Source organism: Chlamydomonas reinhardtii, chromosome 9, assembly GCF_000002595.2.
Source record: "Chlamydomonas reinhardtii strain CC-503 cw92 mt+ chromosome 9, whole genome shotgun sequence".
Lineage (NCBI taxonomy): Eukaryota > Viridiplantae > Chlorophyta > Chlorophyceae > Chlamydomonadales > Chlamydomonadaceae > Chlamydomonas > Chlamydomonas reinhardtii.
Window position 1 is genome coordinate 5,008,995 of NC_057012.1, and position 14,846 is coordinate 5,023,840.

The window sequence follows — 14,846 nt, forward strand, 5'->3', positions numbered from 1 at the left end:
GGCGGCGTGGGCCTTCTCAATGTCGCTCATCTCCCAAGTCTCCTTGGCCTGTGGAGGCGTGTACGAAAACATGTGGTGTTGGGGCGTTGGTGTTGGCGTGATTGCGTAGTTTATACCAGCCATGCGGCTGTGGATGTGTGCGTGGTTGCGTGGTTCCGGCGACTGGGTTGATGCAGAAAGCATGAAGGGTTTATAGGGCAGTACTACTTGGCAGGCCAGTGCCGGCGCCCAGACATAAAGAGCTCGCATCACATAGCTCGCGACTGACTCACGTTGGTGAAGTCAACCAGGTCCACCTCGAACTGCAGGCGGCTGCCCGCCGGCACCTCCACCTCCGAGCCCTCCACAGACACCTGCAGCGACAGACGCAGAGGCAGCGGCAGGCGGGCCGACACACACACAACAGCCCTCAGCCGTTGGTAACTAACCGCATGGGAACAGCAGCAGGCGCGCGCGCTCATGTGCGGACGAACGGCGAGAACGGTTATCATCAGGCGGGTGCGCAACAGGTAGGTGCGCTGCAAGCTTTTGCTGAGCAGCACGAGAAGCACCGGGGCTCGGGGGGAGAGAAGCGCGGCATGCGCGGACCGCGGCGCCTACCGTGCGCGGCTTGTCGCCGTAGCCGTACGCGGGGTCGTTGACGGTGACGACGGCGGTCTCGCCCTTCTTCATCTTCATCACAGCCAGCTCCAGACCCTCCGGCACCTGTGCAAGTGTGCGTGTGTGTGTGTGGGGGGGGGGAGTGAGGGAAGAATGAATGAGAGGAGGAGAGGGTGGTGTGGATGACGCACTGGAGTTGCGATGATGGATAGTAAGAGTGTGCTGCCCTGCTTAAAGCACGCGCCGCACACACTGCTGCCCGCCACCGCCACAGTCACATGCCCCTCCAGTCCCCTTGAGCTTTGCCCTAGCTCCCTTAAATCAGCCTCCGCCTCCCACCAGCCCTCGCCCCAACAGCCCTCGCCCCTCCTGCCTCCTCCCACCTGCTCCTCCTCAGTGACGAAGCGCAGCTCGCTGCCCTCGCCGTGCTTCATGAACACCGGCCCGTCAGGCAGCACCTTGCCTGCAGCAAAGCAACAGGAAGCATCCCACAGGAAGTCAGGAAGCATCAGGAAGCATCAGGAAGCAGGAAGCAGGGGAGTTTACACAGTCAACAGGCGGACGTGATATAAGGTGTACGGCACGGTAGCCAGGCGCTGTCGTAATGATGATACCCCCGACCCTAGCTACAGCCCACCACCCACTGGGAATGACGGAAACAACCCCTCACGCAATACACACACACACATTTCGTTTTTTTAACACACACACACACACACACACACACACATGAATGGAGATTCCCCCAAACACCAAACACACACCTGTGACGCGCAGAGTGACGCTGGCGCCCTCGTTGGGTCGGCGGTACTCGTTGTCACACTCCACCAGCGTCTTCTTCACCACCGTGTTCTCATTGTTGCAGTACTCAACCTGTGGGCGTGTGTGTATGTGCGTGTGTGTGTATGTGTGTGTGATCGTTGTGTATTGCATGCGAGTAGTTTTAGGACGCCAGGACGGCAGGCAGGCGGCGGAGGGCAGGCAGGCAGCGCGAGGGCAGAGGGTTGCTGGGAGGAGCGTGCGGCGCAACTCAACGAGGGAGACTCAAGCGAGTAAGCAACAATCACAGCATATGTCATCGGGACCCGCCCCCCCCCCCCCCCAAAAAACCTGCTGCTGCTACTGCTACCCCTGCTGCTACCCCTGCTGCTACCCCGGCCGCTGCTCCCGCTCTCACGTTGTTCCAGCCCAGCAGGGTCAGCTCGATCTCCAGGTCAGCGCCGGGCGGCACGCCGTACTCGGAGCTGCCGGCGGCGCCGAAGCCGTCTGCGGGCGCGGCGGCGGAGGCGGCGGCGGCGGCGGGAAAAAAGAGATGGCAACAGGTGGGTTTGGCTGAGTGCAGCGGAGTAAGGCCCGGGTGATTCGGGGCCGGCGCGGTGCCCGGCTAGCTCGATGGGTCGAACTTTCTGTGTTCATCTCAAAAGCATTTTGCTCTATGGTTCGCCCAATACTACACACTGCCGTTGCACTCACACTCGGGCTTGACCTTGAGCTGCACCCTCTCCCCGCGCTTCATGGTCTTGACCGCCACCCGCACCGCCGGCACCAGCAGCCCCTCCGACACCGTGAAGGTCACGGCCTCGGCGGAGGCGAAGGGCGCCTCGGCGCCGGCCACACGTGCACTGTACGACACTGCACGTGTGCATGCGACCGGGGTGGGGGCGTGCGGGTTAGGACGAGGATGAGGACGGGGGTAAGGACGCGGGTGAGGACGGGGGTGAGGACGGGGGTTAGGACGCGGGTGAGGACGAGGGTGCGGATGCGAAGCCCATGACTGAGTGCGCAAAGGCAAGAGCCTGGGCACAGCGCCACCCATACACTCCACACACTGTCAGGCCTTGATGCGCACAAAGCGCAGGAGCCGCGCGCGCTTCAGGTGTAACGACCCAATACAGCGGCGGACACACAGGCGCCACACCGCCCGCGTGCCGCGCCGCGCCACCCGCCCCCACCCCAGCCCCACCCCACATCGCCCCGCCCCCGCCCCCGCCCCCGCCCCCGCCCCCACCCCACATCGCCCCGCCCCCACCCCACATCGCCCCGCCCCCACCCCAGCCCCACCCGGCCCCGCGCACCCTTGGCCTCGAACAGGTCCTGGCACTGCTCCCAGCCGCTGCCCTCCGCCGTCACCGACTTGATGATGCCGCCGTCGCCCACAATGTCCTTCACACTGCGCCACGACAGCAGCTCCACCTGGGGTTCGGGGTTGGGGTTTGGGGTTGGGGTTGGGATTGGGGGTTGGGGGTTGATCACACATGCAGTCAGATGGGGCGAAAGGAGGCGCACGTGCACACATACAGCAGATCAAGTATATAAATCGGACAACACGTCCCACCTGTGCCTTCTCCCGCCCGCCTCAGCGCCCTGCCTTCGACCCCGCCTCAGCCCTTGTCCCGCCCCCTCAACCCCCGCCCCTGCCCCTGCCCGCGCCCACCTCGAAGTGCAGGGTGGCGTTGGGCGGGATCTTGGGCGGGCTGCCCTGCGCGCCGTAGGCGTAGTCGGGCTGGCAGATCAGCAGCGCCTTCTCGCCGCGCTTCATGGTGGCCACGCCCGTGTCCCAGCCCTTGATCACGCGGCCTGAGGCGTACGGGAGGAGGGGCGGGCCGGGGCGGGGGGGGGGGGGGGTTACACTCATGATTATTGGGTGAGGGGGAGGTGTTGTTGACGGGAGTGAATCTGTGCGATCAGCACTCATATACCTGAGCCTAACGACGGGGAGTAATGGACCCCACCGGGTCAGCGCTTTTCCCTCACGTCGCTTACGCTAATGTTCAACAGGAGGGGTTTGACAGGGTGCAGCGGTTGGGTTGGGTTGGGTTGTGGTTGCGTTGGGTTGGGCAGTCGGGAAGGAGGGCTACATTATGTGTAGGGCATGTGGTGGTGGCATGGGTGTGGCATGGGTGGGAGGACGGGAGGATGGGTGGGAGGACGCGTGGGAGGACGGCAGCTCGCTGCTTCGCCTTAGCTCAGCCTGCCACAACTCCCCGTGCGCCCTAGACCGCTGCCCCCTGCGCCACTCGCCCTACTCACCCTCTCCCAGTGTGAACACGAAGGGCTGGTCGCGGTCGCGGCTGCTGTCGAACTTGGTGCCGTCCTCCAGCGTGCCCACGTAGTGGACTGGGGGAGGGAAATTGCGCGGGTTGGGTGCGGGTGAGAGGTGTGTAGGGGTGTGGATCAGTTGAAGGCGTCTGAAGGCCGCAAGGGGTGCGGGTGACGGCGCCGGTGAGGCGTGCCAGGGCAGCGGCAGGCAGAGAGACGCAGCGCCCGGCAGCTCACCACCAGCGGCCCACACGCCGGCACCCCGCCGCCACCCACAGCCCACACCTGGCCCGCCCCTAGCAGCACCCGCTCACCCGCCCAGTCCCAGCCATCCGCGCCACTCACCGGTCACCTCGTCTCCCTTCTCGGGGCTCTCCCAGCCCTCGCCCACCGCCAGGATCTTCTTGACACAGCCGCCGTCATCCTGAGGGTTTGCGGGGTTTGGGGGTTTGGAGAGTTGTGGGTTTGTGTGAGTGAATGTACGTGTGTGTGTATATGTATGTGGGACGTGGGATGGGGGTGGCTGGGGTTGTACGTGTGTGCGGGGTAGCCCTGAGCGCTCGGGCCTCAATGCCAAACGGTTGCCAAGCTTATTGGGGAGGTTGTTACCACGGTTTCACCTTTTGCAGAATGAGACTGCGTTACCTAGGTTCGCAGCCGTCAACAGCGGCAACTAGCACCCAACCTGCCTGCCTGCCTGCCCAAGGCGCGCTCTGGAAGCTTCTGGAAGCAGGGCCCGACCCGCCCCTCATCCGGATCTTCCCACCGCGGCTGTGCTGCCGGTGCCGCAAGGGGAGCGCACACACTCGCGGCCGCGTTCAGCCCATGGCAGATTGCAACCGCACTGGAGGGCGACCCGAATGGCGCCTTGCCCCAGGGTCCCCAAGCCCCAGGCCACACCCCCGCCTGCCCCTCACCCACTCCTGACAGCCACCTTGACCCCAACGCCGTCTGTGCAACAGTAGGTATGTTGCCTGTGCATTTCCGCTTGACCGTGTTTGAGGCTTGCGAGACCAGGCCAGACCCCGGCTCCCTCCCCCCTTGGCATGCCTCTCTACTCCCTAGACTCTTGCGCCTTCGATAAATACCCACGCCAGTTACGCACGTGTGCCGGAGTCTCCACTTGTTGACCACCGCAGGTTACTACACACCAGCACGTCTCCGCGACATGGGCAGGACAGCACCGACTCCGCGCACCCCTCGACAGCTGGTCTACTTTACTCACCGTCAGCTTCACTTCCTTTCCAACCTCATCGGCAAAGTCCAGGTCGTCCTCCTGCATGGGCTCGCCTGCAAACAGGGCCAGAGCGAGCGATATGGCGGCATGCTTCCAGATACATCTCGCGCTGCTTGTCGCAAACGATGCGTTGCTCGCACTTACCAACAACCTCAGGCTGATCCACGGTAGTATCGCCCTCCGCCACGGGCGACGCCATGACCTCGTCGGTGGCCATTTCCGATAGTGCGATAGGTGCTACCCGAAGGCGTGTGGAGAAGGATGGCAACAAGTCGCGGTGGGCCTGAAAGCTTCAGCGCAAGCGAGTAAGCGTTTCAATACGCAAGTTGGGCAGTTGGGCAGGGTGCCAAATGCCCAGGTGCGGAAGGTTCCAGACCAAAGCTGCATGGGGGCCGTGCCTTCCCGAAGCAGCGGCCGACTCGTCTGGACCTAAACTCGGGCCTTTAACATATTGACTTTGTGGAGTTTGCGCGGGTCAAGCGGGCACTGTGCTGACCGGCAATGCCCATAGCTCCGCACACAGCGTAGTTTGGGCGGGAAGTGGCGGGAAACAAGGGGTCTGCCACGGCCATTGCAACCCGCAGTCGGGCACACGTTCCACCAGATATGCTGCTGATGGTCATAAATTTTGCCCTTTGATAAGGCCAAAGGGGCATACATGGGGTGGGGGGGACGACAGCGGAGGGTCTGTTGGGACAGCGGAGGGTCTGTTGGGTGCTCGAAGGGCAGTGCAATGGCACGCGGGTGAAGCCCGTAGTCCCTGCATAGCCCACAGACCATAGAGCAAAATAGATACTAGTGTAAGTAGCATAACGCTGTAATCAAGGCCCCAGCGGGGCAGTGGACTTTCCTTCTTACGCCTGACGCTGCTCCTTTCCGGCCCGAAATGAGCGCACAAAAGTCAGCAGGCGTCAAGGAGGTGCTTCCAAAAGCCGGCCTCGTCGTTAGCGAGAAGGGCAACCTGACCGAAATTCTGTGCAAGCCCAAGCTCATGCCGCTCAAGTCAATTACTCTGCAAAAGCTAGAGGAGATGGAAGTGAGTATTTAACATACCGAAGCCACTAACACCCTGCCCGCAACTGTTCACTATTAGTCTGCTACAAAAACAACCCTTCTCCTCGGTTTCGCCAACACCAAACTCACAGGCCAAGATTTCTGAGGTTACAAAACAGCAGCAGGCAGCACGCCTGGGCACAGCTGCTGGACCTCGGCCGGGCACTGCGACCAACAACGGCGGCTTTACTGCCTTCTAGATAATTAGTTCTAGTCGCTTCTCTAGCAGACTTGGCGCCTGTGCTGGTCCACGCCAGCAGCCGATAGCCGAAGGGCCCTGGGCGGCGCAACTTACGTCGAGCGGTCGCAGCCATGGGGAAAGGCGAACGCCCGGAGCATATGGCTCCGCCCGACATCTTCTACAACGAGGACGAGGCGCGCAAATACACAACAAACAGGTGCGTCACGGGGGCAAGCTGCGAGGCCTTGTCGGCAGAGTGTGACCCGAGCCAAGGCTGCCAAACCGACCCTTTGTACGTGGCGCGTGGGCAGGGGATCGGAAGCACGAGCCCCGGGATAAGGGTTCGCGATGCCGGCACGTAGCCGCGGCGTACGGCGTGCTCGGGTGCCTCAGATTGCTGAGAACGTCGCGGTGGGGTTCCAGCGGCGAACAGTGGACCCAGGTTGGCACCACCACCGCACACGCTACCGGCCTCTTCCACTTGGAGTTCCGAATGCGCCCCACATCCCCCACCCCACCCTTCGCACACGCATGCACAATCAATGCACCTGCTATTACCTCACCCCGCTCCAGCTCTGGCCCCCAACTCCGCATCCAGCCACGTGCACCCAGCCACACCACACCCCTCAACAATGCTACCCAACCACATGCGCTGTTCCTCCTCCTCAGCCCCCCCACCCACACACCACCCACACCACCACCTTATCACCATCACTGCTGCCCTCTGCCGCACAGCCGCATGATCAACATCCAGTCCACACTCACGGAGCGAGCGCTGGAGCTGCTGGCGCTGCCACAGGTGCGCGTGCGCGCGTACTTGAATGTGTGTGTTTGAGGGTGTGAGGGGGTGGGTGCGTGTAAGTTTGTGAGGGTTCTGTGTTGTGAAGGTCATGTGTGCTGGGCAGGGAATGGGCCGGGGCCCAGGGCCAGGAGCAGGGCCAGGAGCAGGAGTAAAGGAGGACACGCGCACCTCTGGAGTTGTCAGTGCGTGGCAGGGTGTGGGACAGGGCTATCACTAAGGCGGAAACGGGGTGTGCGTACCGTAGGTATGGCGTCGGGAGGAAGGCAGTGTACATACCCATTGTACATACCGGTAGTGGTTCACTTCTCAAACTCAACAACGCAACCCACCCCTACTTGTCTTGTTCTGCGTCTTCGCGTCTCTGGTCTCTTGTTGGGAATGGCAAACACACAGCCCTTCTCCCCTCCTCCTCCCTCCCGCCGCACCCCAGGACGGCCTACCTCGTCTGCTTCTTGACCTGGGCTGCGGCAGCGGCCTGAGCGGCGAGGCGCTGAGCGAGGCGGGCCAGGTGTGGGTGGTGTGGTTGGGGCCAGGTGTGGGTGGGGCGGGTGGGGCTTGCCCCTGTCCTCACTGGACGGCGGCACTATTGATGCTGCGATGTACTCACTCTGCATGTCATGGACGGCTGCTCCCTCGGTCGGTTGTTGCAGATGTTTACATGCCCACCAGACCACCATCACTGAACACCGCGCCTGGTGTTCGACCTCCTGTCCGCAGGTGTGGGTGGGGCTGGACATCAGCGCGGCCATGCTGGATGTGGCGCACGAGCGGGAGGTGAGGCCGGGGGAGGGGAGGAGGGAGGCGGGAGAGGAGGGAGGCGGAGGGAGGGAGGGGGAGTCGAAGGCGCGGACCCAAAGTGTCTAGGCGGGTGCACAGCTGGAGCGTCTTACCAGTCGGGACATAGGGTGGAGGGTGTGTGTGGGGGGGGGGCGATGGGGCCGCGAGGGGCCACACCGCGCTGCGTACACAAAGTGTGGAAACCAACCAGCGCGTGGCGCGAAGGAGCGGCGCCGGACCGGGCCCACCCGGATGCGCTGGTCCTGGCCGCGCCTTGCGGCATGCGCTCGTCTGCGCCGCTCCTGCCCCCCCCCCCCCGCTCCTATCCCTCCCTCTTTCCCGCGCCTGTGCATTGTCCCCACCCCCGCTACTTCAGCGTGGTTTGGTTTAGTTTGGGCTGGTAATTACAACCCCCCTCTCCGGGGCTCCGCTACTTTGGCTTGGTTCGGTTGAATTTTGCGTTTCTCCTAACACTCACACCCTCACCCCCCTCGCACACACGCCCTCGCCCCAGGTGGAGGGCGACCTGGTGCTGGGCGACCTGGGCCACGGCCTGCCGCTGCGGCCCGGCTCCTTCGACGGCGCCATCTCCATCTCGGCCGTGCAGTGGCTGTGCAACGCGGACCGGGCGGGGCACGACCCGCGGTGAGGGCAGGGGTGGGGGAGCGCGGGGCGGGGCGGAGCGGGGGAGGAGGGGCGCAGGAGCGGAGGGGTGGGGGAGGAGGGGCGGAGGAGCGGGGATGTGAAAGGAGAGGGGCAGGGGAGCGGAGCGTGGGGTCTGGGGGCAGAGAGGTGGGGATGGCGCGGTGAAGCAGGCGGCGCGCGGCGGGACGCATGGAGCTGCGTTGCTACTCACACACCGCCCGCGCTGCAACCCAGCACCCAGCCGGACCCCTCGCTCTCCCGCCGCGCGGCCCCACGCACAGCCCCTCGTGACCCAATGTCCACCCTGCAACTCACCACTCCCTACCACACCACTCACTCCGCCCTACCACACTCCCCACCCACCCTTTTGCAGCAAGCGCATGAAGCGCTTCTTTGAGACGCTGTACATGTCGCTGCGGCGGGGCGCGCGGGCGGTGCTGCAGATCTACCCCGAGAACCACAAGCAGGCGGAGATGCTGGTGGCAGCGGCAATGAAGGTGTGTGTGTGTGTGGGGGGGTGTAGATACCAGCCCAAACTTAACCGAACCCAATGCATTAGGGCCTGAGGGGGCTGGTGGTCGTCTGAGCGGGGCTTGGGGGTTTTGCCGGGCGCTGGCGGGGGCCGTTCCAGCGTGGAGCCCAGGTTTTCCAAGTAGTCACACGAGACGGGGTGGGCTCAGGAGGCCTTCCACTGGGCCTGGAACTGGCACTGGCCACCCACGCCGCCTTACACGCGCTCATCTTTCCTGACCCCCTCCCTCTGCCCCCTCCCTCTGCCCCCTCCCTCTGCCCCCTCCCTCTGCCCCCTCCCTCTGCCGCCTCCCTCTGCCGCCTCCCTCTCCCCCCAGGTGGGCTTCTCCGGCGGCCTGGTGGTGGACTACCCGCACTCCACCCGCGCCAAGAAGTACTTCCTGGTGCTCATGGTGGGAGCGGGCGGGCGGGTGGGAGCGGGCGGGTGGGAGCGGGCGGGTGGGCGGGTAGCCATTCATGGAGAGCGGCGTGCGTAAATCACAAGTGCGAAATGGGGGGGGGGGAACAGGGGGGGTGGACGGGGAGCCGTGCATGCGGTACCCGTCCATGCCAGACGACTAGGTGCGGGTTCCAACTCTGTTACAACGTGCTAGTCGCAGCCCTGCGGTTTCTGCGGTCCCCCAAGCATACCGATGATGCGGACACACCACATGCGGCATGGCGATACGTGGCGCACATACACAATACACACCGTGTGCTCTCTGACCGAACACACGTGCATCGCATACACGGTCTTTGCCTTGATGTTTCCTTGTGCCCTTTACCCCACACTCGTGTACACGTGCAGGTGGGCACGTCCATCTCGGTGCCCACCGCCAAGGGCCTGGACGGCGGTGAGCCTGAGGACGAGGAGGAGGAGGCGGCGGCGGAGCACGTGCAGGTGTGTGGGTGTGCGTGGGGGCCGGGGGGTAGTCCAATCGCAAAAGACCTACTGGCAACCCAGAACCGCGGGGCGGGCCGGTCGGGGGGGGGGGTACGTTTGGGCGGTCGTGGGCGGTGGGATGGTCCCTGCGGTGGGCTGCTGCGGGCGGCTGGTGCGGTCGTGGGCTGTGGGGGTACCGCGGCCCTGATGGCAGCAATCAAGGAGGCTGGGAAGCCACGGGGTTTCGTGCTGCGCAGGGGCTGCCGAGGCCGCCGCAACCCAGGAGTGCAATCTCGACCATGCCTCGGCCCAGCATCCGCGGCCTTCGCCACCACCCGTTTTGACGGCTCCCCTCTGTGACCCTCATCAGCACACACACACGCATACGGTACACACACAGTCTCACAAGGTCCTGCATGCTTCCTTCCCTCTTGCTCACCAACACGTGCAGGTGGCGGGCCGCGACCGCAACAAGCGGCGGCGCACGGGCAGCGGCAAGGGCGACGGCAAGGGGCGGGAGTGGGTGCTGCGCAAGAAGGAGCAGATGCGCAAGAAGGGCTACGACATAGCGCCCGACTCCAAGTACACAGCGCGCAAGCGGAAGCGCGTCGTCTGAGGCGCAAGCGGAGGCGGATTGTGCGAGGCGGCGGGCCCAGTGGCCGCAACCTCCTGCACCGTGCCTGGGAGGGCTTGGGTTGTGTGCGGTGGAGTGAAAGCAGGGGCACAGGGGCGGCGGGCGGCAGAGTATCTGGAGGGGCGTGGGCAGGCCGTGGAGTTGGTGCAAAGCAAGGGCTGCGGATGGCATGGCGGGTGCCAGGCCACAGGATCTGCATGCAGCAGCTGCAGCGAGTGTGTGTGTGTCGTGCAGCGGATTTTGCAAGTTGCAAGGGCTTCACACGCGCACATGCAGCGGCAGCCGACATGGGGTTTGCAACATGGGCGCTGGAGAAGGCCCTCCAGTGCCGGGCCGCTGCGGCATGCGGCGGGGCTCTGGAGCGCACACAGGCAGCAGCTTGCGGGGGCCAGGAGCCGAGCAGTGGTTGCACGCCTAGTGTGTGCGCATGGCTGGCTGGGTGTGGCAGATACATCGGTGACCGGTATGCTTCTCTGGTATGCCTCTCTGGTAGGGAATGGTTGGTACGGCATGGCTGCGGACGTTGTCAGTGCCAACTGAGTAACGGAGCGGGTGTTGGTGGGATGCTGCTCCGAGGTAAGGGTATGTGGTGGGAGCTACCTTACCCGCAGCAGCGGGTTACGGGTGGTGGGCACGGCGCGGGACACGAGCATGGCGTGGAGAGGCGGGTATCAAGGAGTTGATAAACTCCAGACGTTGAATGCTTGGTTGGCAGGCCGGCGGCACCGCCACACAGCCCAACGGTCGCACCAGCCAGTCCCAAGGGTCGTATCTTGTTTTTGGAGCACCGGCCAGCGCACACCTGCTGTGCTTGGGACTTGCAGCGGCCCATGAAAGCCATCAGCCCGCTAGGGCCTTCTCTTGTTAAACTACATCGTCCGGAGGGCGGGCCACGCACCAACGCTGCCGCGGAGGCGCTCGGCGTGGACGGGGACGAGCTCGGCGACCTTCTTTTTACGCTGTCGGAACTATCGGAGGGGCAGCTCGAATTCTTTCCGATAGGCGCTGACAATAAGGCAATCGTTGCGTTGCGCAGTCTGCGAGAGGACCCAAACGCAACGATTGCCTTATTGCCAGCGGCTATTGGAAAGAATTTGAGCTGCTCCTCCGATAGTTTCGACAGCGTAAAGAGAAGGTCGCCGAGCTCGTCCCCGTCCACGCCGAGCGCCTCCGCGGCAGCGTTGAAAGCCGCCACCTCCTTTTTGCTAACCATATCCGCTCATGCAGTGGCACAACAAGGTCTGAAGGACGGCTACACGCTGTATGCCGAGGCAGGGTTTACATGCTACCGAAGTTGCGGAAAGCGGTGTTGCCACGCTGAAACCGATTCACAGAGTTGAGTGCTTGGGCTCAGTCCAGCAATGCGCAAATGTGTATCTGTCTTAGCGCTGTCTGACGGGGGATGGGGACTGCGGCATCATTTGCGGGGCAAGCAACCACAATTCATGGTGCACTGCATGCCTTGCTCTTGTCGGTGCCACTTACCGGTGCTCTCTTGTTACCTTCCGCGCGCAGGCCGCGTGCGCTAGACTCAGACTGTTCCGCAAGCATGCACGGCGGGCCAGTACAGTGGCGGTTGCGGATGTCACGCGATACCGTGTGCTGGCGTACGTGTGATGTGCCCCGCTGGTTCTAAGGTCTGCTTGTAGCCCCTTGCTCGACGGCTAGCAGAACAGGCGGGTCGTGTGGCTCAGGATGCCTCTCACGAATATTGTTTACACGTTGTAGCCTTCAGGCGGCTTCTGTGTACCGGTGGTCAGATGTTCTGGAATCGCTAAGTGATAAATCAAGTAGCTCAAACTCTGACAAGCAGGTTTGAGCTACGGCGCCCACTAAAAGGGCCGCCAGCGCGCCCATGCCGCAGCTCCGGGGCGCTACTGGTCTGACTTACGAACGTCCACGAACCCACACGATGCTCAGCAACGCCGTGTTGCTAACAGGTAATTCATCCCATCTTGTACCGTTCTAACACGGAAACGCGTGGAGATACGCCCAGATCACGCAACACGCTGACGTGGGAAGTGACACACGTCCTAACACAAAACCCGCCACCTAGTTCCGAGTCAGGGTTTTGTCCCTCTAAGTGGCAATCATGCTAAGTAATGCGTGCAAACACCATGCGGTGACACGGCATGCACGGTCACACGCCAGGGCGTGACAGCTGTCACGCGATACCGTGTGCTGGCGTATGTATTATAAGTTTTTTTATAATATCGTGTGACAGGTGTCACGTGATTTCGGGGTTTTTTTTCTTTTTTTTCCACATATGACAGCTGTCATGTGATGGCGAGGTGCTGCTTTGACGGATTGTGAAAGTGGGGAGGGGGGAGGGGTGTGTGTGTGTGTTGCAATGCGAGTGAATGTGGCGAGGGATAGTGCCGGGAAAGCTGCCTAACGTCAGGGTTAGGGTTGTTGCGGCTGTCGGGTTTAGGGCAGTGTCAGTGCGGAACGGGTGCCTCCCGGGCTCCGGACGGTAGAAGGCTGAGTCATTGCTAGTCTTATTCTGCGGTGCTTTACGGGTGTGAAGTACGTTGGAACGCAGTTTGTAGATGCCGTTATGACGTGGCTAAGGATTTGCGTATCCGGATGAGGCGATTCCCCCTTGGGGCGCCGTTGTTTGTGTGGTCACTAGCTCGAGACGACTTGTTCTGTCTCGAGCTCTCTGGTACGGCTTGCTGGTTAGCGATTTCACAGACAGAACCCCGCTGCGCCTATACACGGCCGGTGGTAATACGCGTTTAACCAACAAGAGGTCTTACCAGAATCGATATCTCGCCAACCTAAATTAGTCTGTGCGCTCAGCAAGGGGCAGTGAGCCACGCAGCACCGTTATCACGCGTTATGGCGTGACACTTCATGCGGCGGTGGGCGTGAGCGGAGGTTGCGTGTGCATGGGAGCCTTACACCGTATCCAGCCCGGCGCACCAGGCGTTCCCCCGGCGTGTCTTCATGCGGCGGTGGGCGTGAGCGGAGGTGCGTGTGCATGTGAGCCCTACACCATATCCAGCCCGGCGCACCAGGCCTCCCCCGGCCTTCCTTCATGCGGCGGTGGGCATGAGCGGAGGTGCGTGTGCATGTGAGGCTTTCCCCGTTATTGAGAAAGCTGTAAAGACGAACCATGCGAAGCCGAGAAAGCCGGTATCTTCAGGTGGTTTCCTAAGCACAAGCCGCGGAGGCGCAGGCGGAGGCGAGACCCGTGCCCGGACCGGCGCTGAAGACTGACGTACCGGCCTGCTGTAGATTAACTTAAGGTCTGACCGGAGCATGCACAGCAAATCAAGACCCAGCATGGAGCGCTTTCCTTGTTGCATGGGGCTGCATGGGGCTCATATATTTCGAGTTCAGTTCTTCACTCTTCAAGCAACCTGTCTTTGTCACATGTAGCTACATACCTATCGTTCAGCACTATCAGCACCATGTAGAGACTTCGTGGTCCTCTGGCAGTCGGCCATGGACTTGCTTTCAAAGTTGGCGCTCAAGTCTACAGGGCGAGTCTTCAAGTCCTGCTAAGCCCTGGCATCAATCTTTGGAAGGTATTTTATGAGCTGCTGGTGCTGGGGCTGGGCTGCGCTGTCGCAGGGGGTGTCGGACCCTCGTTGACCGGGTCTACAACTAAGCCAGGTCTTGACGCTGCTGTTACAGGATGTAAATCAAGCATCAGAGACCAAGTCTGGAATCAACAGTGCCAGGTGAGGCAGGTCAGGACACATAGCGACAGCCATTTTGGGTTTGACAAGCGACAACAAATTCAGGGGGTCAAGCGAGCTAGCATCCATGCGCAGTATGGACGAAGTTGTAAGAGCATAAGCAGAAATTCAGAGTGTGAAGCTCCCCCCTCCCCCTCCCCTTGTCTCCTCAGGTCCGGCACTGGAATTCGACTCGGGGCGCGGCGCGCGTAAATGCGTGGCCCTTCTAACCCTCACCAGGCAAGTTTGATCGGAAGTTGCTACACAACTCATAATAGGATGAATGATAGGATTTGAATGACGTACATGGGAAGTGAGTTCTAGGGGACCGAATGCGGTCTAGGCCCTGCCCTGCACGACACCGTGCCACCATGCACTAACCAACTTACCCCAAACACCATGCAGGCCGAGCTCAAGTACGGAGGCGGCTAGCGGCAAGCGGCAGACTTCAGGTGGCGGCAGCGGAATTGGCAGGCGGCGCTGTGCGCGCATGGTGTTATGGTGTGATCGGCGGGTGGCTGGGTGTAGTGCTGGCAGGGGATCCGTATCGGTTGCCTTCACACTTGCCTCGAGACCCTGAGTATGCCTGGTCTGTACGTTTAGTGTTGTGTAGTGCCCCGCTGGTTCTCCCCCCCCCAGCCACGTGCGTGTTCAGCCGTGGTCTGGCATGCTCAGTGGGGCAGACAGTGAATGGAAAGCAAGCGCGCACATGCGCAGTGAACAAACAGCACACATAAAAGACAGACAATCTTGTGGACAGACGACACGCATAAAGGACAGACAATCCGCGGCCAGCGAC

The 14,846-nt window shown here is 62.3% G+C and overlaps 2 protein-coding genes across 2 annotated transcripts in view; one reads left to right on the forward strand and one right to left on the reverse strand.

Moving 5' to 3' along the window:
* The window catches only part of CHLRE_09g398067v5 (uncharacterized protein), an 8,406-nt gene extending 3,095 nt beyond the window's left edge, over positions 1–5,311 (reverse strand). The window contains exons 1-13 of the mRNA XM_043065873.1: positions 5,021–5,311; positions 4,865–4,929; positions 3,985–4,063; positions 3,631–3,717; positions 3,035–3,177; positions 2,676–2,793; positions 2,074–2,232; positions 1,778–1,866; positions 1,365–1,473; positions 984–1,063; positions 601–705; positions 273–353; positions 1–48 (exon numbers count right to left, since the gene is read on the reverse strand). The exon at positions 1–48 is cut by the window's left edge and continues 26 nt beyond it. Coding sequence (XP_042921320.1) covers positions 1–48; positions 273–353; positions 601–705; positions 984–1,063; positions 1,365–1,473; positions 1,778–1,866; positions 2,074–2,232; positions 2,676–2,793; positions 3,035–3,177; positions 3,631–3,717; positions 3,985–4,063; positions 4,865–4,929; positions 5,021–5,093 — 1,236 coding nt within the window. The 5' untranslated portion in view covers positions 5,094–5,311. The remainder of the gene's footprint in view (positions 49–272; positions 354–600; positions 706–983; positions 1,064–1,364; positions 1,474–1,777; positions 1,867–2,073; positions 2,233–2,675; positions 2,794–3,034; positions 3,178–3,630; positions 3,718–3,984; positions 4,064–4,864; positions 4,930–5,020) is intronic.
* A 360-nt stretch (positions 5,312–5,671) lies between these two features.
* CHLRE_09g398104v5 (uncharacterized protein) lies at positions 5,672–13,116 on the forward strand. Its single transcript, XM_043065875.1, has 10 exons — positions 5,672–5,912; positions 6,022–6,327; positions 6,846–6,909; positions 7,343–7,420; positions 7,630–7,686; positions 8,204–8,334; positions 8,708–8,831; positions 9,183–9,257; positions 9,653–9,745; positions 10,179–13,116. Exons 2-10 carry the CDS (start codon positions 6,242–6,244, stop codon positions 10,341–10,343), a joined length of 873 nt encoding a protein of 290 aa, XP_042921321.1. The 5' UTR covers positions 5,672–5,912; positions 6,022–6,241; the 3' UTR covers positions 10,344–13,116.
* The last annotated feature ends 1,730 nt before the right edge of the window (positions 13,117–14,846 follow it).